This window comes from Ascaphus truei, unplaced genomic scaffold (assembly GCF_040206685.1).
Source record: "Ascaphus truei isolate aAscTru1 unplaced genomic scaffold, aAscTru1.hap1 HAP1_SCAFFOLD_1327, whole genome shotgun sequence".
NCBI lineage: Eukaryota > Metazoa > Chordata > Amphibia > Anura > Ascaphidae > Ascaphus > Ascaphus truei.
The window spans coordinates 49,911-75,107 of NW_027454204.1; the positions used below are offsets into that span (position 1 = coordinate 49,911).

General features: G+C 55.4%; 1 protein-coding gene across 1 annotated transcript in view; it reads left to right on the forward strand.

Annotated features, from left to right (window-relative positions):
- LOC142475681 (maestro heat-like repeat-containing protein family member 1) overlaps nucleotides 1–25,197 on the forward strand; it is a gene marked incomplete at its 3' end in the record, with an annotated part of 70,807 nt that overhangs the window by 42,292 nt on the left and 3,318 nt on the right. The window contains exons 8-9 of the mRNA XM_075581455.1: nucleotides 20,885–21,025; nucleotides 22,551–22,643. Coding sequence (XP_075437570.1) covers nucleotides 20,885–21,025; nucleotides 22,551–22,643 — 234 coding nt within the window. The remainder of the gene's footprint in view (nucleotides 1–20,884; nucleotides 21,026–22,550; nucleotides 22,644–25,197) is intronic.

Here is a 25,197-nt window from a genome sequence, read left to right on the forward strand (position 1 = left end):
AGTGCGCTGGGTGAGGTGCGTGACGTGGGTATAGAGCAGAGTGCGCTGGGTGAGGCGCGTGACGTGGGTATAGAGCAGAGTGCGCTGGGTGAGGCGCGTGACGTGGGTATAGAGCAGAGTGCGCTGGGTGACGTGGGTATAGAGCAGAGTGTGCTGGGTGAGGCGTGTGACGTGGGTATAGAGCAGAGTGCGCTGGGTGAGGCGTGTGACGTGGGTATAGAGCAGAGTGCGCTGGGTGAGGCGTGTGACGTGGGTATAGAGCAGAGTGAGGTGTGTGACGTGGGTATAGAGCAGAGTGCGCTGGGTGACGTGGGTATAGAGCAGAGTGCGCTGGGTGAGGCGCGTGACGTGGGTATAGAGCAGAGTGCGCTGGGTGAGGCGCGTGACGTGGGTATAGAGCAGAGTGCGCTGGGTGAGGCGTGTGACGTGGGTATGGAGCAGAGTGCGCTGGGTGAGGTGTGTGACGTGGGTATAGAGCAGAGTGCGCTGGGTGAGGCGCGTGACGTGGGTATAGAGCAGAGTGCGCTGGGTGAGGCGCGTGACGTGGGTATAGAGCAGAGTGCGCTGGGTGAGGCGTGTGACGTGGGTATAGAGCAGAGTGCGCTGGGTGAGGTGTGTGACGTGGGTATAGAGCAGAGTGCGATGGGTGAGGCGCGTGACGTGGGTATAGAGCAGAGTGCGCTGGGTGAGGCGCGTGACGTGGGTATAGAGCAGAGTGAGGTGTGTGACGTGGGTATAGAGCAGAGTGCGCTGGGTGAGGCGCGTGACGTGGGTATAGAGCAGAGTGCGCTGGGTGACGTGGGTATAGAGCTGGGTGAGGCGTGTGACGTGGGTATAGAGCAGAGTGTGCTGGGTGAGGTGTGTGACGTGGGTATAGAGCAGAGTGCGCTGGGTGAGGCGTGTGACGTGGGTATAGAGCAGAGTGTGCTGGGTGAGGCGCGTGACGTGGGTATAGAGCAGAGAGCGCTGGGTGAAGCGCGTGACATGGGTATAGAGCAGAGTGAGGTGTGTGACGTGGGTATAGAGCAGAGTGAGGTGTGTGACGTGGGTATAGAGCAGAGTGCGCTGGGTGAGGCGCGTGACGTGGGTTTAGAGCAGAGTGCGCTGGGTGACGTGTGTGACGTGGGTATAGAGCAGAGTGCGCTGGGTGAGGTGCGTGACGTGGGTATAGAGCAGAGTGCGCTGGGTGACGTGTGTGACGTGGGTGTAGAGCAGAGTGCGCTGGGTGAGGTGTGTGATGTGGGTATAGAGCAGAGTGCGCTGGGTGAGGCGCGTGACGTAGGTATAGAGCAGAGTGCGCTGGGTGAGGCGTGTGACGTGGGTATAGAGCAGAGTGCACTGGGTGAGGCGTGTGACGTGGGTATAGAGCAGAGTGCGCTGGGTGAGGTGCGTTACGTGGGTATAGAGCAGAGTGCTCTGGGTGAGGCACGTGACGTGGGTATAGAGCAGAGTGCGCTGGGTGTGACGTGTGTATAGAGCAGTGTGCGCTGGGTGAGGCGCGTGACGTGGGTATAGAGCAGAGTGCGCTGGGTGAGGTGTGTGACGTGGGTATAGAGCAGAGTGCGCTGGGTGAGGCGCGTGACGTGGGTATAGAGCAGAGTGCGCTGGGTGAGGCGTGTGACGTGGGTATAGAGCAGAGTGCGCTGGGTGAGGCGTGTGACGTGGGTATAGAGCAGAGCGCTGGGTGAGGCGCGTGACGTGGGTATAGAGCAGAGTGCGCTGGGTGAGGTGTGTGACGTGGGTATAGAGCAGAGTGCGATGGGTGAGGCGCGTGACGTGGGTATAGAGCAGAGTGCGCTGGGTGAGGCGCGTGACGTGGGTATAGAGCAGAGTGAGGTGTGTGACGTGGGTATAGAGCAGAGTGCGCTGGGTGAGGCGCGTGACGTGGGTATAGAGCAGAGTGCGCTGGGTGACGTGGGTATAGAGCAGAGTGCGCTGGGTGAGGCGTGTGACGTGGGTATAGAGCAGAGTGTGCTGGGTGAGGTGTGTGACGTGGGTATAGAGCAGAGTGCGCTGGGTGAGGCGTGTGACGTGGGTATAGAGCAGAGTGTGCTGGGTGAGGCGCGTGACGTGGGTATAGAGCAGAGAGCGCTGGGTGAAGCGCGTGACGTGGGTATAGAGCAGAGTGAGGTGTGTGACGTGGGTATAGAGCAGAGTGAGGTGTGTGACGTGGGTATAGAGCAGAGTGCGCTGGGTGAGGCGCGTGACGTGGGTATAGAGCAGAGTGCGCTGGGTGAGGCGTGTGACGTGGGTATAGAGCAGAGTGCGCTGGGTGAGGTGTGTGACGTGGGTATAGAGCAGAGTGCGATGGGTGAGGCGCGTGACGTGGGTATAGAGCAGAGTGCGCTGGGTGAGGCGCGTGACGTGGGTATAGAGCAGAGTGAGGTGTGTGACGTGGGTATAGAGCAGAGTGCGCTGGGTGAGGCGCGTGACGTGGGTATAGAGCAGAGTGCGCTGGGTGAGGCGTGTGACGTGGGTATAGAGCAGAGTGCGCTGGGTGAGGTGTGTGATGTGGGTATAGAGCAGAGTGCGCTGGGTGAGGTGTGTGACGTGGGTATAGAGCAGAGTGCGCTGGGTGAGGTGTGTGACGTGGGTATAGAGCAGAGTGCGCTGGGTGAGGCGCGTGACGTGGGTATAGAGCAGAGTGCGCTGGGTGAGGCGTGTGACGTGGGTATAGAGCAGAGTGCGCTGGGTGAGGTGTGTGATGTGGGTATAGAGCAGAGTGCGCTGGGTGAGGTGTGTGTGACGTGGGTATAGAGCAGAGTGCGCTGGGTGAGGCGTGTGACGTGGGTATAGAGCAGAGTGCGCTGGGTGAGGTGTGTGACGTGGGTATAGAGCAGAGTGCGCTGGGTGAGGCGCGTGACGTGGGTATAGAGCAGAGTGCGCTGGGTGAGGCGCGTGACGTGGGTATAGAGCAGAGTGCGCTGGGTGAGGCGCGTGACGTGGGTATAGAGCAGAGTGCGCTGGGTGAGGTGCGTGACGTGGGTATAGAGCAGAGTGCGCTGGGTGAGGCGTGTGACGTGGGTATAGAGCAGAGTGCGCTGGGTGAGGCGTGTGACGTGGGTATAGAGCAGAGTGCGCTGGTGAGGCGTGTGACGTGGGTATAGAGCAGAGTGCGCTGGGTGAGGTGTGTGATGTGGGTATAGAGCAGAGTGCGCTGGGTGAGGCGCGTGACGTGGGTATAGAGCAGAGTGCGCTGGGTGAGGCGCGTGACGTGGGTATAGAGCAGAGTGCGCTGGGTGAGGCGCGTGACTTGGGTATAGAGCAGAGTGCGCTGGGTGAGGCGCGTGACGTGGGTATAGAGCAGAGTGAGGCGTGTGACGTGGGTATAGAGCAGAGTGAGGTGTGTGACGTGGGTATAGAGCAGTGTGCGCTGGGTGAGGTGTGTGACGTGGGTATAGAGCAGAGTGCGCTGGGTGAGGCGCGTGACGTGGGTATAGAGCAGAGTGCGCTGGGTGAGGCGCGTGACGTGGGTATAGAGCAGAGTGAGGCGCGTGACGTGGGTATAGAGCAGAGTGCGCTGGGTGAGGCGTGTGACGTGGGTATAGAGCAGAGTGCGCTGGGTGAGGCGTGTGACGTGGGTATAGAGCAGAGTGTGCTGGGTGAGGCGCGTGACGTGGGTATAGAGCAGAGTGCGCTGGGTGAAGCGCGTGACGTGGGTATAGAGCAGAGTGAGGTGTGTGACGTGGGTATAGAGCAGAGTGCGCTGGGTGAGGCGCGTGACGTGGGTATAGAGCAGAGTGCGCTGGGTGAGGCGCGTGACGTGGGTATAGAGCAGAGTGAGGTGTGTGACGTGGGTATAGAGCAGAGTGCGCTGGGTGAGGCGCGTGACGTGGGTTTAGAGCAGAGTGCGCTGGGTGAGGCGCGTGACGTGGGTATAGAGCAGAGTGCGCTGGGTGAGGCGCGTGACGTGGGTATAGAGCAGAGTGCGCTGGGTGAAGCGCGTGACGTAGGTATAGAGCAGAGTGAGGTGTGTGACGTGGGTATAGAGCAGAGTGCGCTGGGTGAGGCGTGTGACGTGGGTATAGAGCAGAGTGCGCTGGGTGAGGTGTGTGACGTGGGTATAGAGCAGAGTGCGCTGGGTGAGGCGCGTGACGTGGGTATAGAGCAGAGTGCGCTGGGTGAGGCGCGTGACGTGGGTATAGAGCAGAGTGCGCTGGGTGAGGCGTGTGACGTGGGTATAGAGCAGAGTGAGGTGTGTGACGTGGGTATAGAGCAGAGTGCGCTGGGTGAGGCGCGTGACGTGGGTATAGAGCAGAGTGCGCTGGTTGAGGTGTGTGACGGGTATAGAGCAGAGTGCGCTGGGTGAGGCGCGTGACGTGGGTATAGAGCAGAGTGCGCTGGGTGAGGTGTGTGACGTGGGTATAGAGCAGAGTGCGCTGGGTGAGGTGTGACGTGGGTATAGAGCAGAGTGCGATGGGTGAGGCGTGTGACGTGGGTATAGAGCAGAGTGCGCTGGGTGAGGCGTGTGACGTGGGTATAGAGCAGAGTGCGATGGGTGAGGCGCGTGACGTGGGTATAGAGCAGAGTGCGCTGGGTGAGGCGCGTGACGTGGGTATAGAGCAGAGTGCGCTGGGTGAGGTGTGTGACGTGGGTATAGAGCAGAGTGAGGTGTGTGAGACGTGGGTATAGAGCAGAGTGCGCTGGGTGTGACGTGGGTATAGAGCAGAGTGCGCTGGGTGAGGCGTGTGACGTGGGTATAGAGCAGAGTGCGCTGGGTGAGGCGTGTGACGTGGGTATAGAGCAGAGTGTGCTGGGTGAGGCGCGTGACGTGGGTATAGAGCAGAGTGCGCTGGGTGAAGCGCGTGACGTGGGTATAGAGCAGAGTGAGGTGTGTGACGTGGGTATAGAGCAGAGTGCGCTGGGTGAGGCGTGTGACGTGGGTATAGAGCAGAGTGCGCTGGGTGAGGCGCGTGACGTGGGTTTAGAGCAGAGTGCGCTGGGTGAGGCGCGTGACGTAGGTATAGAGCAGAGTGCGCTGGGTGAGGCACGTGACGTGGGTATAGAGCAGAGTGCGCTGGGTGAGGCGCGTGACGTGGGTATAGAGCAGAGTGCGCTGGGTGAGGCGCGTGACGTGGGTATAGAGCAGAGTGCGCTGGGTGAGGCGTGTGACGTGGGTATAGAGCAGAGTGCGCTGGGTGAGGCGCGTGACGTGGGTATAGAGCAGAGTGCGCTGGGTGAGGCGCGTGACGTGGGTATAGAGCAGAGTGCGCTGGGTGAGGCGCGTGACGTGGGTATAGAGCAGAGTGCGCTGGGTGAGGCGTGTGACGTGGGTATAGAGCAGAGTGCTCTGGGTGAGGCGCGTGACGTGGGTATAGAGCAGAGTGCGCTGGGTGACGTGGGTATAGAGCAGAGTGCGCTGGGTGAGGCGCGTGACGTGGGTTTAGAGCAGAGTGCGCTGGGTGAGGCGCGTGACGTAGGTATAGAGCAGAGTGCGCTGGGTGAGGCACGTGACGTGGGTATAGAGCAGAGTGCGCTGGGTGAGGCGCGTGACGTGGGTATAGAGCAGAGTGCGCTGGGTGAGGCGCGTGACGTGGGTATAGAGCAGAGTGCGCTGGGTGAGGCGCGTGACGTGGGTATAGAGCAGAGTGCGCTGGGTGAGGCGCGTGACGTGGGTATAGAGCAGAGTGCGCTGGGTGAGGCGCGTGACGTGGGTATAGAGCAGAGTGCGCTGGGTGAGGCGCGTGACGTGGGTATAGAGCAGAGTGCGCTGTGTGAGGCGCGTGACGTGGGTATAGAGCAGAGTGCGCTGGGTGACGTGGGTATAGAGCAGAGTGCGCTGGGTGAGGCGCGTGACGTGGGTATAGAGCAGAGTGCGCTGGGTGAGGCGTGTGACGTGGGTATAGAGCAGAGTGCGCTGGGTGAGGCGTGTGACGTGGGTATAGAGCAGAGCGCTGGGTGAGGCGCGTGACGTGGGTATAGAGCAGAGTGCGCTGGGTGAGGTGTGTGACGTGGGTATAGAGCAGAGTGCGCTGGGTATGTGTGTGACGTGGGTATAGAGCAGAGTGCGCTGGGTGAGGCGTGTGACGTGAGTATAGAGCAGAGTGCGCTGGGTGAGGCGCGTGACGTGGGTATAGAGCAGAGTGCGCTGGGTGAGGCGTGTGACGTGGGTATAGAGCAGAGTGCGCTGGGTGAGGTGCGTGACGTGGGTATAGAGCAGAGTGCGCTGGGTGAGGCGTGTGACGTGGGTATAGAGCAGAGTGCGCTGGGTGAGGCGCGTGACGTGGGTATAGAGCAGAGTGCGCTGGGTGAGGCGCGTGACATGGGTATAGAGCAGAGTGCGCTGGTTGAGGTGTGTGACGTGGGTATAGAGCAGAGTGCGCTGGGTGAGGCGCGTGACGTGGGTATAGAGCAGAGTGCGCTGGGTGAGGCGTGTGACGTGGGTATAGAGCAGAGTGCGCTGGGTGAGGCGCGTGACGTGGGTATAGAGCAGAGTGCGCTGGGTGAGGCGCGTGACGTGGGTATAGAGCAGAGTGCGCTGGGTGAGGCGCGTGACGTGGGTATAGAGCAGAGTGCGCTGGGTGAGGCGTGTGACGTGGGTATAGAGCAGAGTGCGCTGGGTGATTTGCGTGACGTGGGTATAGAGCAGAGTGCGCTGGGTGAGGTGTGTGACGTGGGTATAGAGCAGAGTGCGCTGGGTGAGGCGCGTGACGTGGGTATAGAGCAGAGTGCGCTGGGTGAGGCGTGTGACGTGGGTATAGAGCAGAGTGCGCTGGGTGAGGTGTGTGACGTGGGTATAGAGCAGAGTGCGCTGGGTGAGGCGTGTGACGTGGGTATAGAGCAGAGTGCGCTGGGTGAGGCGCGTGACGTGGGTATAGAGCAGAGTGCGCTGGGTGAGGCGTGTGACGTGGGTATAGAGCAGAGTGCGCTGGGTGAGGTGTGTGATGTGGGTATAGAGCAGAGTGCGCTGGGTGAGGCGTGTGACGTGGGTATAGAGCAGAGTGCGCTGGGTGAGGCGCGTGACGTGGGTATAGAGCAGAGTGCGCTGGGTGAGGCGCGTGACGTGGGTATAGAGCAGAGTGCGCTGGGTGAGGCGCGTGACGTGGGTATAGAGCAGAGTGCGCTGGGTGAGGCGCGTGACGTGGGTATAGAGCAGAGTGCGCTGGGTGAGGCGCGTGACGTGGGTATAGAGCAGAGTGCGCTGGGTGAGGCGCGTGACGTGGGTATAGAGCAGAGTGCGCTGGGTGAGGCGCGTGACGTGGGTATAGAGCAGAGTGCGCTGGGTGAGGCGCGTGACGTGGGTATAGAGCAGAGTGCGCTGGGTGAGGTGTGTGACGTGGGTATAGAGCAGAGTGCGCTGGGTGAGGCGCGTGACGTGGGTATAGAGCAGAGTGCGCTGGGTGAGGCGCGTGACGTGGGTATAGAGCAGAGTGTGCTGGGTGAGGCGCGTGACGTGGGTATAGAGCAGAGTGCGCTGGGTGAGGCGCGTGACGTGGGTATAGAGCAGAGTGCGCTGGGTGAGGCGCGTGACGTGGGTATAGAGCAGAGTGCGCTGGGTGAGGCGCGTGACGTGGGTATAGAGCAGAGTGCGCTGGGTGAGGTGTGTGACGTGGGTATAGAGCAGAGTGTGCTGGGTGAGGTGTGTGACGTGGGTATAGAGCAGAGTGCGCTGGGTGAGGCGCGTGACGTGGGTATAGAGCAGAGTGCGCTGGGATAGGCGTGTGACGTGGGTATAGAGCAGAGTGCGCTGGGTGAGGCGTGTGACGTGGGTATAGAGCAGAGTGCGCTGGGTGAGGCGTGTGACGTGGGTATAGAGCAGAGTGCGCTGGGTGAGGCGTGTGACGTGGGTATAGAGCAGAGTGCGCTGGGTGAGGCGCGTGACGTGGGTATAGAGCAGAGTGCGCTGGGTGAGGCGTGTGACTTAGTTCTTGTGTGTGTGGAGCAGTGTGTGCTGTGTGGTATATATATATATTTTTGTGTGGCTCCATTTATGTACATAGCGCGTCACAGCAGTAATATACAATACATAATATAACACGTAGTGGGAATAAGCATTTCAGATATAAAACATTTGGAAACTTAGTCCCGTCCCATACAACTTACAATCTATTTGGTAGGCAGGAAGAACGTACAGAGACAGTAAGTAGGGGGGCGTTCTGGTAAGTGCGTCTGCAGGGGGTCAAGCTTTTTGTTTCGTATATAGTATCAGCCACAGTGCTATTCATATGCTTCCTTAAGCAAGTGTGTTTTTTTAAGGTGGATAGAGAAGGTGCTAGTCGAGTATTGAGGGGAAGGGCATTCCAGAGGTGCGGGGCAGAAAGTGAGAAAGGTTTAAGGCGGGAGAGGGCTTTAGATACAAAGGGGGTAGAAAGAAGACATCCTTGAGAAGAACGCAAGAGTCTGGATGGTGCATAACAAGAAATTAGGGCTGAGATGTAAGGAGGGGCAGAAGAATGTAAAGCTTTAAAAGTGAGGAGAAGAATGGCGTGTGAGATGCGGGATTTGATCGGATGCCAGGAGAGGGATTTCAGGGGGGGAGACGCTGAGACAGATCTAGGAAAGAGTAGAGTGATTCCAGCAGTTTTTAGGATAGGTTGTAGGGGGGACAGGGGAGAGGCAGGAAGGCCGGACAGTAGAAGGTTTAGCAGTAGAGCGACAGAGGAAAAGGCGTATATTTGCCATGTTACAGAGGTAAAAACAAGTTTTAGCTACATTGTGAATGTTTGAGAGGAGTCGAGTGTGACCCCTTGGCAACGTGCTTGTTGGCTGGGGTTAGGACGAGGACGGCAGAGAGAAAGCGGGGCATGTAGATCAAGGGAGGAGGGTAGGGCAGAGTTGTAGTTCCTGACCAGGTTGTCAGGGTCTGGAGCAGAGAGAGGTGACGTTGGTAGAGCGCAGGTCTCTGCAGAAATGAGACGGGATGATGGTCAGGAAGAGGAAGGGGGGAATTGAGAAATCTGAGAAGTTTTTTTGTGAAGTTTTAAACGCCTGTCACGGGAGACGCACTTAATAACACATTTATATTTCGTGGATCCTGATTGAGCAGAACAGGTTGAGCAAAATAAACTGAGATTTATTCCCTTGATAGGCAAACACACGACAACTGCAGAATACACTTAATAATTACACTTACGGGTATAGGAACAGGGGATAATGTCCAGAAAGGTGCAAAGCACCAGAAGATTGTCTTTTAAAATGTAGTCCATTTGCAAATTGCCAAATAAATAGCCAGTCCAATCCTTCTGTGAATGTGCAAAGTCTTTTCTGGTTCTTTGGGGTTCGTTGTGGATCCCCAGGGCTAACGAAATCCTGAAGCAGGGCAAGTTTCCTTGTTGCGATGTTTTTAACCCCTTGCGTTCTGGAATCGTAGCCGCTGTACTTAGGTCTTATCCGCTTGAAGAAATCAGGTAACAGCAGCAACAGCAACAACACAGGAATGAGGGGTACATGCCTTTTTAAGGACAAGGGCCTGTGAAGTGTTACATTAGCCTCTTCCCATTGGCAAGGAATTATCTTCCTCCTATCAGAACCTGCCATGTCACATGGGCAAGTCCTACAGCCAGCCCAGGTAATTCTGAGCATGCTCAGTAAGCAGCTTGGTAGCACTGCTAAGTAAAAAGGGGCCACTCATTTCTGGGGACGCAATGTCTGGAGTTTGGTCCCAAGGTGTGAAATATCCAGGATGAGTAACAGGATCTGCTACTCAGAAACATCCTGATTAAGTGACACTATAAGACTCTGGGGTCTTTCATCTATGCATAACAGAAAAAAATTGCATCCTGCCTGTACATTTTAAAACTGCAACAGAAAGGCACTTTATCAAAAATATATGTTTCCCTTATGACAAAGTTATATTTTTAATATGTGTGTACTTGGGGTGTTACACTTGGCTGCACACCAAAAATCAGGGTGCTGGCTCACTCCGTTCCTAAATTAGCAGTCTTAATGAAACGGCTCCTGTTATTCAGCACTGCAGGTAGTGACTAGCCTGCAAAAAGTGGACAACAATGCATATAGGGGAAAATGGTACAGGGGAACAGCATATAAAATTAACCCCTTCATCCCCAATACGAAATAGGGGTAACCAGCCGAGCCCGCTGATTACCCCCATTTTCGCCACAGAAGCCTCACTGTGTTCTCCTCCTCGACAGGTCAGGCTGGCTGTAGTAGAAGCCTCACTGTGCTCTCCTCCTTGTCAGACAGGCTGTAGTAGAAGCCTCACTGTGTTCTCCTCCTCGGCAGGTCAGGCTGGCTGTAGTAGAAGCCTCACTGTGTTCGCCTCCTTGGCAGGTCAGGCTGGCTGTAGTAGAAGCCTCACTGTGTTCTCGGCAGGTCAGGCTGGCTGTTTTAGAAGCCTCATTGTGTTCTCCTCCTCGGCAGGTCAGGCTGGCTGTTTTAGAAGCCTCATTGTGTTCTCCTCGGCTGGTCAGGCTGGCTGTTTTAGAAGCCTCACTGTGTTCTCCTCCTCGGCAGGTCAGGCTGGCTGTAGTAGAAGCCTCACTGTGTTCTCCTTGGCAGGTCAGGATGGCTGTAGTAGAAGCCTCACTGTTTTCTCCTCCTCGGCAGGTCAGGCTGCCTGTAGTAGAGGCCTCACTGTGTTCTCCTCGGCAGGTCAGGCTGGCTGTAGTAGAAGCCTCACTGTGTTTTCCTCGGCAGGTCAGGCTGGCTGTAGTAGAAGCCTCACTGTGTGTTCTCCTCCTCAGCAGGTCAGGCTGGCTGTAGTAGAAGCCTCACTGTGTTCTCCTCCTCGGCAGGTCAGGCTGGCTGTAGTAGAAGCCTCACTGTGTTCTCCTCCTCGGCAGGTCAGACTGGCTGTAGTAGAAGCATCACTGTGTTCTCCTCCTCGTCAGGTCAGGCTGGCTGTAGTAGAAGTCTCACTGGGTTCTCCTCCTCGGCAGGTCAGTCTGGCTGTAGTAGAAGCCTCACTGTGTCCTCCTCGGCAGGTCAGGCTGGGTGTAGTAAAAGCCTTGCTGTGTTCTCCTCGGCAGGTCAGGCTGGCTGTAGTAGAAGCCTCACTGTGTGTTCTCCTCGGCAGGCCAGGCTGGCTGTAGTAGAAGCCTCACTGTGTTCTCCACGTCAGGTCAGGCTGGCTGTAGTAGAAGCCTCACTGTTTGCTTTTCCTCCTCCTCGGCAGGACAGACTGGCTGTAGTAGAAGTTTCACTGTGTTCTCCTCCTCGGCAGGACAGACTGGCTGTAGTAGAAGTTTCACTGTGTTCTCCTCCTCGGCAGGTCAGGCTGGCTGTAGTAGAAGCCTCACTGTGTGTTCTCGGCAGGTCAGGCTGGCTGTAGTAGAAGTTTCACTGTGTTCTCCTCGGCAGGTCAGGCTGGCTGTAGTAGAAGCCTCACTGTGTGTTCTCCTCGGCAGGTGAGGCTGGCTGTAGTAGAAGCTTCACTGTGTTCTTCTCTGCAGGTCAGGCTGGCTGTAGTAGAAGCCTCACTGTGTTCCCCTCCTCGGCAAGTCAGGCTGGCTGTAGTAGAAGCATCACTGTGTCCATCTTTAGACGTGCTAAAACTATTTCAAATTCGGTGTCCCCGAGTCTTTTCCAATCCCCTGTTGAAACCCTCTCCCGGTTGGTTCCTTTAGATGCTCCCAATGCAAAGTCTGCAGATACATGGAGACAGGGTCAGATTTCTCATCCACAGCGACAGGTCAGTGTTATAAATCTAGGAAATTTATTAATTGCAATACAAAATTTGTTTACCTCCTGACCTGCCGCTGTGGAAAACAATACATTGGGCGAGCCATTCGAGCCCTTAAGGTTAGAATTATGGAACATGTGCGCCTAATTGAAAGAGGTGATCTTCTGCACCCTGTATCTAACCACTTCTCTTGTTGTAGTCGGGGAGGCTTGTCAGGTTTTTCATTTATGGGACTTGAACAAGTCTCTTGTTCCATCAGAGGTGGCGACAAATTGAATGCGCTGAATCGACGAGAACTCTCTTGGATATTTCCTATCAAAACAAGGGTTCCTTCGGGCCCGAACACCGATTGGGATCTGGGTCCGTTTCTGGGTAACTAGACCACCCTTTATCTTTTGGGTAGGTTCTGTCGGAATATGGATCATGATCCCATGGTGAACACCCTTTAATATTGAGCCACCCATGGATGGTACTTATGCATGTGCACTGCACCTGTACATTAAAATCTTCAATATAATTCTTCGCATAACCTAATGAATGGAACGTTTAATTTAACGCAATTTGAACACGTTTCTCAGTTGGCTCTTGATCATTATTTTTATTTGGTAGTTTTTGCCTTTTTTTGTTTTTTTTGCTTTGAGTCGGTCTATCATGTAATCATGTAACTTAATACAATCTGATTTATGATTGCATGGTAAGTATTATTGTCTTGATTATGCCTTCTCTTTTCAGTCTTCTTTTCTTTTATTTATTATTTTTTAACAAGATGCCCTTCTATTAAGGCGCTTTTTTGAGGATGTCATTCTGTCAAAATGTTTCCTCAATATGTTGCTCTCCTCCCTGTAACTAGTTGCTCTCACATCTTTTTGTACTTGTTTGTTTAATAAGCTTCAAAATGATCTTGGAAGCTATGATAGAGTATTTTTTCGTGTCAATTATATGTATATCTGTTATACACTATGTTTCAACAGCTGGATGTACTGGCTAAGGTTATACAGTATAGTGGATATATGTGCTAAGCAACCATGGGCATATATGTATGGGGGACCTTTCTAGACAAATAACATCTTATCACATTATATTAGGTTTCTCCACTCAATCTCATGTTCTTTGCTTGCCATTCTATATCCACTCTATTTATTCACCATCATCAGCTCCCTAAACAAATCAGGATGTTAGTTTGACTTTACATATGTCAAGTGATAGTTTTTAATTGCCCCTTCTGGTCGATTTAACATAATTTAGAAGAGAGTAAGACAGGGGGGTTCTACAAATATGTTTTCTTTGTTAATATATATTTTAAGTTTATTGGTTTTAATAATGTTGTGTGTTTGTACTTCACAGCACGCTATGTGTTCCCCCTCTGTGCTGCGCATAATTCTGCGCTCTGGCTTTTCATTCTCCCACCCCGCACTTGGGGTATTCTGTGAGCCTCTGACGCGACGGTTGGTATTGCGCAAGCCACTTCGCCGATGGTCCGGAGCTCACTGTGTCTGCTCCCACTGCGGGGAGGGACTAGTGTCTTGCAGAGCGCAGTTGCGCGCGCACTTAGAGTCCCAGTGAGGTATACAGTCAGGGCCATTTGATGACGCGCTCTCCGCACGCCCCACGGCCTCCATTGACATTGAGGACTCTCCCTCAGTTGGTTACTGCGCACGCGCGTACTACTGGGGGTTGCTAGACCACGCATGTCTCTGGATTGGTAGTTGGGGGCGGAGTTAGTCACTGTCGTCTCTGTGTCTGAATATACTGATTAGGTGTATACACATCAGAAGACCATTAGCAATCAGAGTGGGTGGATCCCATGTGAGCTGTGAGTATTGGCTGGTTGTCATTGTGTGTGTGTGTGTTAATAAAGTTGTGATATGTATACCTTGAGAAAGCGCTCTGTGACGCGGGAAACGTTGGTAGGGCTCTCCATTGCCCTGTTTTTCCATGACCAATAAATAATGTTTTTATGGGATACACACCCTCCTCTCTACTTTTTTTTGATACCTACAGTAGTGCTCTTCCAGTTTTTCTCCTCTACTGGGTGTAGTATTGTATTGTATGTCTTTATTTATATAGCGCCATTAATGTACATAGCGCTTCACAGTAGTAATTCATGTGGTAATCAAATAAATAACAGATACTATACATAACAGATCATGGGAAGAAGTGCTTTAGACATAAAAGTAACATTAAGGAAGAGGAGTCCCTGCCCCGAGGAGCTTACAGTCTAATTGGTAGGTAGGGAGAACGTACAGAGACAGTAGGAGGGAGTTCTGGTAAGTGCATCTGCAGGGGGCCAAGCTTTATGTATCATGTGTCCAGTATTATCCACAGTGCTATTCATATGCTTCTTTAAGCAAATGTGTCTTAAGGTGGGTCTTAAAGGTGGATAGAGAGGGTGCTAGTCGGGTACTGAGGGGAAGGGCATTCCAGAGGTGGGGGGCAGTCAGTGAAAAAGGTTTAAGGCGGGAGAGGGCTTTAGATACAAAGGGGGTAGAAAGAAGACATCCTTGAGAAGAACGCAAGAGTCGGGATGGTGCATAACGAGAAATTAGGGCTGAGATGTAAGGAGGGGCAGAAGAATATAAAGCTTTAAAAGTGAGGAGAAGAATGGAGTGTGAGATGCGGGATTTGATCGGAAGCCAGGAGAGGGATTTCAGGAGGGGAGATGCTGAGACAGATCTAGGAAAGAGTAGAGTGATTCTGGCAGCAGCATTTAGGATAGATTGTAGGGGAGACAGGTGAGAGGCAGGAAGGCCGGACAGCAGGAGGTTACAGTAATCAAGACGGGAGAGAGTGAGGGCCTGAGTCGGAGTTTTAGCAGTCGAGCAACAGAGGAAAGGGCGTATCATTGTTATATTGCGGAGGAAAAAGTGACAGGTTTTAGAAATGTTTTGAATGTGAGGGGCGAATGTGAGAGAGGAGTCGAGTGTGACCCCTTGGCAGCGTGCTTGGGCTACTGGGTGAATGATCGTAGTTCCAACAGTAATGTGGAAGGAGGTAGTAGGGCCAGGTTTGGGAGGAAGTATGAGGAGCTCTGTTTTAGCCATGTTGAGTTTAAGGCGTCGGAGGGCCATCCAGGATGATATAGCAGAGAGACATTCAGAAACTTTGGTTTGTACAGCAGGTGTAAGGTCGGGTGTTGAAAAGTATATTTGTGTGTCGTCAGCATAGAGGTGATAATTAAACCCAAAAGATGTTATTAGGTCACCTAGAGAGAGTGTGTACAGAGAAAAAAGAGGTCCCAGGACAGAGCCCTGGGGTACCCCCACAGGGAGATCAATAGAGGAGGAGGAGGTGTTAGCAGAAGAGACACTAAAAGTACGATGGGAGAGGTAGGATGAGATCCAGGATAGAGCTTTGTTCCGAATACCAAGAGTATGGAGAATGTGAAGGAGAAGAGGGTGGTCCACGGTGTCAAATGCTGCAGAGAGGTCGAGTAATATGAGCAGAGTGTAATGACCTCTGTCTTTGGCAGCATGGAAGTCGTCAGTTATTTTAGTGTGGGCTGTTTCCGTGGAGTGAGCAGTGCGGAAGCCAGATTGTAGAGGGTCTAGGAGAGAATAGGTGTTGAGAAAATGGAGCAAGCGAGAGAATACAAGACGTTCAAGGAGTTTAGAGGCAAAAGGCAGGAGGGAGACAGGTCGATAGTTAGAAAGACAGGGTCAAGCTTGCTGTTTTTGAGTAATGGTATGACTGTTGTATGTTTGAAGGAGGATGGAAAGGTTCCAGAGCAGAGGGAGGAGTTAAAAATGTGTGTGAGCGTAGGGATTATAGTAGGAGCAAGAGGTTTTAGGAGATGGGAGGGAATGGGGTCAAGAGGGCAAGTGGTAGAGGGAGAAGAGGCGATGAACAGCGACACATCCTCCTCTGTGACAGTGGAAAAAGAGTCAAGGAAGGCAGGAGGAGAGTTAGGAAGAGGTGTAGGATGGGAGGAAGAGACAGAGGGGATGTTCTGATGTATGGTTTCCACCTTTTCCTTAAAATAGTCAGCAAAGTCCTGAGCGGAGATGGAGGAAGGAGAGGCAGCTGAGGGTGGTTTGAGTAGAGTATCAAAGACAGAGAACAGTCGGCGTGGGTTAGACTTGTGCATGTTGATTAGTGAAGAAAAGTAGGCTTGTTTAGCTTGCCAGAGGGCAGAGTTGAAACAGGATAGCATAAATTTGTAGTGAAGGAAGTCTGCGAGAGTATGAGATTTCCTCCATACGCGTGTGGGAATTTAGCCAGGGTCTAGGGTTAGAAGGGTGAGGGCGGCAGAGAGAAAGCGGGGCATGTAGATCAAGAGACGAGGACAAGGCAGAGTTGTAGTTCCTGACCAGGTTGTCGGGGTCTGTAGCAGAGCTGAGGGAGGAGCGTAAAGTGGAATCAAAGTCAGGTAAGTGAATAGAGCGCAGGTTTCTGCAGAACCGGGGGGTAGATGGAGGAGAAGGGGAGAAGCGAGATGGAGAGGATGAGGTGATGGTCAGAGAGAGGGAAATGGAGAAATCGGAGAGAGAGAATTTTTTAGTGAAAACCAAGTCTAAGTAGTGGCCATCCTTGTGGGTGCTGGCTGCAGTCCACTGTTGAAGGCCAAAAGAAGAGGTTAGAGAAAGAAAGCGGGAGGCCCAAGGGAGAGAGGGGTCATCAATGTGGCAATTGAAGTCCCCAAGGAGAACAGGGGAGTCTGAGGAGAGAAAGAAAGAGAGCCAGGATTCAAAGTGAGAGAGAAAGGCAGAAGGGGGATGAGTAGAGGTAGGTGGGCGATAGATGACCGCCACATAGACAGGGAGAGGAGAGAAGATCTGGATAGTGTGAACCTCAAAGGAGGGAAAAGCAAGTGAGGGAAGAATAGGAAGGATTCGGTAACGGCAGAGAGAGGAGAGCAGGAGCCCCACGCCTCCACCCCTGCCATCAGGGCACGGAGTGTGGGAGAAGGAAAGGCCACCATAAGAGTGGGCAGCTTCCAGAGCAGAGTCAGACTGAGTGAGCCAGGTCTCAGTTATAGCAAAGAGAAGCAGGGAGTGAGAGAGAAAGAAGTCATGCACAGAGAGGAACTTGTTAGAAAGGGAACAAGCATTCCAAAGGGCACAGGAGAAAGGGAGAGAGGAGGGAGGGTGGCAGGGGATGGGTAGTAGAAGCCTCACTGTGTGTTCTCCTCCTCGGCAGGTCAGGCTGGGTGTAGTAGAAGCCTCACTGTGTTCTCCTCGGCAGGTCAGGCTGGGTGTAGTAGAAGCCTCACTGTGTGTTCTCCTCGGCAGGTCAGGCTGGGTGTAGTAGAAGCCTCACTGTGTTCTCCTCGGCAGGTCAGGCTGGGTGTAGTAGAAGCCTCACTGTGTGTTCTCCTCGGCAGGTCAGGCTGGGTGTAGTAGAAGCCTCACTGTGTTCTCCTCGGCAGGTCAGGCTGGGTGTAGTAGAAGCCTCACTGTGTGTTCTCCTCGGCAGGTCAGGCTGGCTGTGTTAGAAGCCTCACTGTGTTCTCCTCCTCGGCAGGTCAGGCTAGCTGTAGTAGAAGCCTCACTGTGTTCTCCTCGGCAGGTCAGGCTGGCTGTAGTAGAAGCCTCACTGTGTTCTCCTCGGCAGGTCAGGCTGGCTGTAGTAGAAGCCTCACTGTGTTCTCCTCGGCAGGTCAGGCTGGCTGTAGTAGAAGCATCACTGTGTGTTCTCCTCGGCAGGTCAGGCTGGCTGTAGTAGAAGTCTCACTGTGTGTCCTCCTCGGCAGGACAGGCTGGGTGTAGTAGAAGCCTCACTGTGTGTTCTCCTCGGCAGGTCAGGCTGACTGTAGTAGAAGCCTCACTGTGTTCTCCTCGGCAGGTCAGGCTGGCTGTAGTAGAAGCCTCACTGTGTTTTCCTCGGCAGGTCAGGCTGGCTGTAGTAGAAGCCTCACTGTGTTCTCCTCCTCGGCAGGTCAGGCTGGGTGTAGTAGAAGCCTCACTGTGTTCTCCTCCTCGGCAGGTCAGGCTGGCTGTAGTAGAAGCCTCACTGTGTGTTCTCCTCGGCAGGTCAGGCTGGCTGTAGTAGGAGCCTCACTGTGTTCTCCTCGGCAGGTCAGGCTAGCTGTAGTAGAAGCCTCACTGTGTTTTCCTCGGCAGGTCAGGCTGGCTGTAGTAGAAGCCTCACTGTGTCCTCCTCCTCGGCAGGTCAGGCTGGGTGTAGTAGAAGCCTCACTGTGTCCTCCTCCTCGGCAGGTCAGGCTGGCTGTTGTAGAAGTCTCACTGTGTTCTCCTCGGCAGGTCAGGCTGGCTGTAGTAGAAGTCTCACTGTGTGTCCTCCTCGGCAGGTCAGGCTGGCTGTAGTAGAAGTCTCACTGTGTTCTCCTCCTCGGCAGGTCAGGCTGGCTGTAGTAGAAGTCTCACTGTGTGTACTCCTCGGCAGGTCAGGCTGGCTGTAGTAGAAGTCTCACTGTGTTCTCCTCGGCAGGTCAGGCTGGCTGTAGTAGAAGTCTCACTGTGTGTCCTCCTCGGCAGGTCAGGCTGGCTGTAGTAGAAGTCTCACTGTGTTCTCCTCCTCGGCAGGTTAGGCTGGCTGTAGTAGAAGCCTCACTGTGTGTTCTCCTCCTCGGCAGGTTAGGCTGGCTGTAGTAGAAGCCTCACTGTGTGTTCTCCTCCTCGGCAGGTTAGGCTGGCTGTAGTAGAAGCCTCACTGTGTGTTCTCCTCCTCGGCAGGTTAGGCTGGCTGTAGTAGAAGCCTCACTGTGTGTTCGCCTCCTCGGCAGGTTAGGCTGGCTGTAGTAGAAGCCTCACTGTGTGTCCTCCTCGGCAGGTCAGGCTGGCTGTAGTAGAAGCCTCACTGTGTGTTCTCCTCGGCAGGTCAGGCTGGCTGTAGTAGAAGCCTCACTGTGTGTTCTCCTCCTCGGCAGGTCAGGCTGGCTGTAGTAGAAAAAAAAAAAGAGAAGGGGATGGGGGAGCACTGGTGGAGTGAAAAGTAAAAAATATATAATGCAATCTGATATGGGTGTGTGAGACTCTGAAAAGTGGGTGGTGTGGGTCTAAAATAACATAAACACTCACACGGCCTTGTGCAAATGCTTGCGCATCAAGCTATCTTTTGCGTCCTCGCTTCTTTTTCTTGTAGATTCAGTCTCCTATTCTCGTCAGGGCTATTCTTTTCTTGATGTGATGTCTCTCGTCTGTTCTGTTCCTCTCCTTATTCTTGCTTGTGGTGTCCCCCTCGGAAGAAATACATGGGGATGTGAACCGAAAGATAACAAAAATGGTACAAACAGGAATTAGCACAAGTTGGTGAAAATCAATAATATAGAATTAATAAAACACTCACACGGGCATGTCACACGGGCATGTCACACGGGCATGTCACACGGGCATGTCACACGGGCATGTGTGTGTGCACTCAGGGGAGACGGTATCTTGACCTCCAACAGGATCTCTCTATTTCAAAGTGCCAGCTGGCACTCTGTGGCGGGTGGTGGGGGATAGGGAAATGAGAAAATATATATATATATATATATATATATAACAAAAATATTACTCACACGGCCAAGTGTGAGTACACCCTTGGAAAAAGTATCTTGTTTGTTCTGGCCGGCGTCCCTCGATCAAGCCTTCTGCCGGCCTCTGATGTTGTTTTCTCTCTCCCAGTGCGGTGTGGAAATATAACAGCCCAGATTGTTGAGGCCAAAAACTCTTTATTTAAGAAACAAATAAACAAACTCACCGCTCACTCAACTCGTGAGCTGCGGTGTCAGGGTGGGGTAAAAAGGCCAGTCTTTAGGGGATGTTTAACGGGGATCGTGGGACTGCAGTAAGACTCCCTCAGCGTCCGGGAGGAGCTCTGCACTTCCCGTGTCCCGCTCCCTACTGTGGCCGCAACAGTTCAAAAGGGATGGGGGATTTTGAGCAACGCGTTTCGCCGAAAACGCTTCCTCAGGCTGGCTGTAGTAGAAGCCTCACTGTGTTCTCCTCGGCAGGTCAGGCTGGCTGTAGTAGAAGCCTCACTGTGCTCTCCTCCTCAGCAGGTCAGGCTGGCTGTAGTAGAAGCCTCACTGTGTTCTCCTCCTCAGCAGGTCAGGCTGGCTGTAGTAGAAGTCTCACTGTGTGTCCTCCTCGGCAGGTCAGGCTGGCTGTAGTAGAAGCCTCACTGTGTTCTCCTCCTCGGCAGGTCAGGCTGGCTGTAGTAGAAGTCTCACTGTGTGTCCTCCTCGGCAGGTCAGGCTGGCTGTAGTAGAAGTCTCACTGTGTGTCCTCCTCGGCAGGTCAGGCTGGCTGTAGTAGAAGTCTCACTGTGTGTCCTCTTCGGCAGGTCAGGCTGGCTGTAGTAGAAGCCTCACTGTGTCCTCCTCCTCGGCAGGTCAGGCTGGGTGTAGTAGAAGCCTCACTGTGTCCTCCTCCTCGGCAGGTCAGGCTGGCTGTTGTAGAAGTCTCACTGTGTTCTCCTCGGCAGGTCAGGCTGGCTGTAGTAGAAGTCTCACTGTGTTCTCCTCGGCAGGTCAGGCTGGCTGTAGTAGAAGTCTCACTGTGTGTCCTCCTCGGCAGGTCAGGCTGGCTGTAGTAGAAGCCTCACTGTGTTCTCCTCCTCGGCAGGTCAGGCTGGCTGTAGTAGAAGTCTCACTGTGTGTACTCCTCGGCAGGTCAGGCTGGCTGTAGTAGAAGTCTCACTGTGTTCTCCTCGGCAGGTCAGGCTGGCTGTAGTAGAAGTCTCACTGTGTGTCCTCCTCGGCAGGTCAGGCTGGCTGTAGTAGAAGTCTCACTGTGTTCTCCTCGGCAGGTCAGGCTGGCTGTAGTAGAAGTCTCACTGTGTGTCCTCCTCGGCAGGTCAGGCTGGCTGTAGTAGAAGTCTCACTGTGTCCTCCTCGGCAGGTCAGGCTGGTTGTAGTAGAAGTCTCGCTGTGTGTCCTCCTTGGCAGGTCAGGCTGGGTGTAGTAGAAGCCTCACTGTGTGTCCTCCTCGGCAGGTCAGGCTGGGTGTAGTAGAAGTCTCACTGTGTTCTCCTCCACGGCAGGTCAGGCTGGTTGTAGTAGAAGCCTCACTGTGCTCTCCTCCTCGGCAGGTCAGGCTGGCTGTAGTAGAAGTCTCACTGTGTGTCCTCCTCGGCAGGTCAGGCTGGCTGTAGTAGAAGTCTCACTGTGTGTCCTCCTCGGCAGGTCAGGCTGGATGTAGTAGAAGTCTCACTGTGTGTCCTCCTCGGCAGGTCAGGCTGGCTGTAGTAGAAGTCTCACTGTGTGTCCTCCTCGGCAGGTCAGGCATGCTGTAGTAGAAGTCTCACTGTGTGTCCTCCTCGGCAGGTCAGGCTGGATGTAGTAGAAGTCTCACTGTGTCCTCCTCCTCGGCAGGTCAGGCTGGCTGTAGTAGAAGTCTCACTGTGTGTCCTCCTCGGCAGGTCAGGCTGGCTGTAGTAGAAGCTCTTGGGCCAATGAGTCACTTGCTGCCGAATGAGAAGCTGGAGGAGCAGCTCCCCCGCCTGATTCCTGGGATCTTATCTCTCTATAAGAAAAACGTGGACGCCTTTTATGTGACCAAGGTGAGAACGTGTGTGTGTGTCCGTCCGTGTGTCCGTCCGTGTGTTGCACTAGGAGTCTCCGCCCTGAACAATCTAAATCTGCTGCCTGGGGCACAGGGATGTTAAGTGTCTGGCCCCTTGGACACTCGGACTGACATTACCACTAAGCAACTCCTTCAGCCCCAGTCATGTAACCCATCTGGGACATGTCTGACACAGAAGGGCCCCCTGAGTTCCTCCCGCTGCAGGGAGATGCGGATGGTGTCGCCCCCTGAGCCCCTCCCGCTGCAGGGAGATGCGGATGGGGTCACCCCTTAACCCCGTCCTTCCCGCTGCAGGGAGATGCGGATGGGGTCACCCCTTAACCCCGTCCCTCCCGCTGCAGGGAGATGCGGATGGGGTCGCCCCAGGACCCCGTCCCTCCCGCTGCAGGGAGATGCGGATGGTGTCGCCCCCCCGGAGCCCGTCCCTCCCGCTGCAGGGAGATGCGGATGGGGTCGCCCCCAGAGCCCCTCCCGCTGCAGGGAGATGCGGATGGGGTCGCCCCCGGAGCCCGTCCCTCCTGCTGCAGGGAGATGCGGATGGGGTCGCCCCCTGAGTCCCTCCCGCTGCAGGGAGATGCGGATGGGGTCGCCCCCTGAGTCCCTCCCGCTGCAGGGAGATGCGGATGGGGTCGCCCCCTGAGTCCCTCCCGCTGCAGGGAGATGCGGATGGGGTCGCCCCCTGAGTCCCTCCCGCTGCAGGGAGATGCAGATGGGGTCGCCCCCGGGGCCCCTCCCTCCCGCTGCAGGGAGATGCGGATGGGGTCGCCCCCTGAGCCCCTCCCGCTGCAGGGAGATGCGGATGGGGTCGCCCCTGAGTCCCTCCCGTTGCAGGGAGATGCGGATGGTGTCGCCCCCAGACCCCCTCCCGCTGCAGGGAGATGCGGATGGTGTCGCCCCCGGAGCCCCTCCCTCCCGCTGCAGGGAGATGCGGATGGTGTGGCCCCCGGAGCCCCTCCCTCCCGCTGCAGGGAGATGCGGATGGGGTCGCCCCCGGAGCCCCTCCCTCCCGCTGCAGGGAGATGCGGATGGTGTGGCCCCCGGAGCCCGTCCCTCCCGCTGCAGGGAGATGCGGATGGGGTCGCCCCCTTAGCCCCTCCTGCTGCAGGGAGATGCGGATGGGGTCGCCCCTGGAGCCCCTCCCTCCCGCTGCAGGGAGATGCGGATGGGGTCGCCCCCCCAGTCCCTCCCGCTGCAGGGAGATGCGGATGGGGTCGCCCCCCCAGTCCCTCCCGCTGCAGGGAGATGCGGATGGGGTCGCCCCCCCAGTCCCTCCCGCTGCAGGGAGATGCGGATGGGGTCGCCCCCGCAGCCCGTTCCTTCCTTCCGTCTCTTAAAGCGCTCTGCAGCATAACGACTTCTTTTAGGCATTCACCATAATCCAAGCTCGTTTGTGACAAACTTAGAATAAACAAACTCGCACAGAGCTACGAACCATTGGTCCTCAAGGACAACTGTTGTATTACCGGTCACTGTAATTGTTCATGTCCTATTGGTGTTCCCAGAGCTTGTGTCAGATCCTAGAGAGCTCCGTTTCCAGCGAGAGCCGCACGTTGGAGGCGCTCATGGACTCCATTTTCATGGCCCTACACTCCCAGGTGAGTCTCCTCCATCCATGTCACTGTGCAGTTCTTCTCCTGTGTGTTTCTTCTCTTGTCCTCCTGCCCCTGTCATTATCTCCGTATCTCCTCAAGTCCTCCTGCCCCCGTCAGTATCTCCTCATGTCCTCCTGTCCCCGTCCGTATCTCCTCGTGTCCTCCTGCCCCCGTCAGTATCTCCTCGTGTCCTCCTGCCCCCGTCAGTATCTCCTCGTGTCCTCCTGCCCCGTCAGTATCTGTCTCCTCGTGTCCTCCTGCCCCCGTCAGTATCTCTCTCTCCTCATGTCCTCCTGCCCCTGTCAGTATCTCCTCATGTCCTCCTGCCCCCGTCAGTGTCTCCTCGTGTCCTCCTGCCCCCGTCAGTATCTCCTCGTGTCCTCCTGCCCCCGTCAGTATCTCCTCGTGTCCTCCTGCCCCCGTCAGTATCTCCTCATGTCCTCCTGCCCCGTCAGTATCTCCTCATGTCCTCCTGCCCCGTCAGTATCTCCTCATGTCCTCCTGCCCCGTCAGTATCTCCTCATGTCCTCCTGCCCCGTCAGTATCTCCTCATGTCCTCCTGCCCCCGTCAGTATCTCCTCATGTCCTCCTGCCCCCGTCAGTATCTCCTCATGTCCTCCTGCCCCCGTCAGTATCTCCTCATGTCCTCCTGCCCCCGTCAGTATCTCCTCATGTCCTCCTGCCCCCGTCAGTATCTCCTCATGTCCTCCTGCCCCCGTCAGTATCTCCTCATGTCCTCCTGCCCCCGTCAGTATCTCCTCATGTCCTCCTGCCCCGTCAGTATCTCTCTCCTCGTGTCCTCCTGCCCCCGTCAGTATCTCCTCGTGTCCTCCTGCCCCCGTCAGTATCTGTCTCCTCGTGTCCTCCTGCCCCCGTCAGTATCTCTCTCCTCGTGTCCTCCTGCCCCCGTCAGTATCTCTCTCCTCGTGTCCTCCTGCCCCGTCAGTATCTCTCTCTCCACGTGTCCTCCTGCCCCGTCAGTATCTCTCTCCTCGTGTCATCCTGCCCTCGTCAGTATCTCTCTCCTCGTGTCCTCCTGCCCCCGTCAGTATCTTTCTCTCCTCGTGTCCTCCTGCCCCCGTCAGTATCTCTCTCCTCGTGTCCTCCTGCCCCCGTCAGTATCTCTCTCCTCGTGTCCTCCTGCCTCCCGTCAGTATCTCTCTCTCCTCGTGTCCTCCTGCCCTCGTCGGTATCTCTCTCCTCGTGTCCTCCTGCCCTCGTCGGTATCTCTCTCCTCGTGTCCTCCTGCCCTCGTCAGTATCTCTCTCTCCTCGTGTCCTCCTGCCCTCGTCAGTATCTCTCTCCTCGTGTCCTCCTGCCCCCGTCAGTATCTTTCTCTCCTCGTGTCCTCCGGCCCCCGTCAGTATCTCTCTCCTCGTGTCCTCCTGCCCCCGTCAGTATCTCTCTCCTCGTGTCCTCCTGCCCCCGTCAGTATCTCTCTCCTCGTGTCCTCCTGCCCCTCGTCAGTATCTCTCTCCTCGTGTCCTCCTGCCCCGTCAGTATCTCTCTCTCCTCGTGTCCTCCTGCCCCCGTCAGTATCTCCTCGTGTCCTCCTGCCCCCGTCAGTATCTCTCTCTCCTCGTGTCCTCCTGCCCCCGTCAGTATCTCTCTCTCCTCGTGTCCTCCTGCCCCCGTCAGTATCTCTCTCTCCTCGTGTCCTCCTGCCCTCGTCAGTATCTCTCTCCTCGTGTCCTCCTGCCCCCGTCAGTATCTGTCTCCTCGTGTCCTCCTGCCCCCGTCAGTATCTCTCTCCTCGTGTCCTCCTGCCCCCGTCAGTATCTCTCTCTCCTCGTGTCCTCCTGCCCTCGTCAGTATCTCTCTCCTCGTGTCCTCCTGCCCCCGTCAGTATCTTTCTCTCGTCGTGTCCTCCTGCCCCCGTCAGTATCTCTCTCCTCGTGTCCTCCTGCCCCCGTCAGTATCTCCTCGTGTCCTCCTGCCCCCGTCAGTATCTCTCTCCTCGTGTCCTCCTGCCCCCGTCAGTATCTCTCTCTCCTCGTGTCCTCCTGCCCTCGTCAGTATCTCTCTCCTCGTGTCCTCCTGCCCCCGTCAGTATCTGTCTCCTCGTGTCCTCCTGCCCCCGTCAGTATCTCTCTCCTCGTGTCCTCCTGCCCCCCGTCAGTATCTCTCTCCTCGTGTCCTCCTGCCCCGTCAGTATCTCTCTCCTCGTGTCCTCCTGCCCCCGTCAGTATCTCTCTCTCCTCGTGTCCTCCTGCCCTCGTCAGTATCTCTCTCCTCGTGTCCTCCTGCCCCCGTCAGTATCTGTCTCCTCGTGTCCTCCTGCCCCGTCAGTATCTCTCTCCTCGTGTCCTCCTGCCCCCCGTCAGTATCTCTCTCCTCGTGTCCTCCTGCCCCGTCAGTATCTCTCTCCTCGTGTCCTCCTGCCCCCGTCAGTATCTCTCTCCTCGTGTCCTCCTGCCGCCGTCAGTATCTCTCTCTCCTCGTGTCCTCCTGCCCCCGTCAGTATCTCTCCTCGTGTCCTCCTGCCCTCGTCAGTATCTCTCTCCTCGTGTCCTCCTGCCCCCGTCAGTATCTTTCTCTCGTCGTGTCCTCCTGCCCC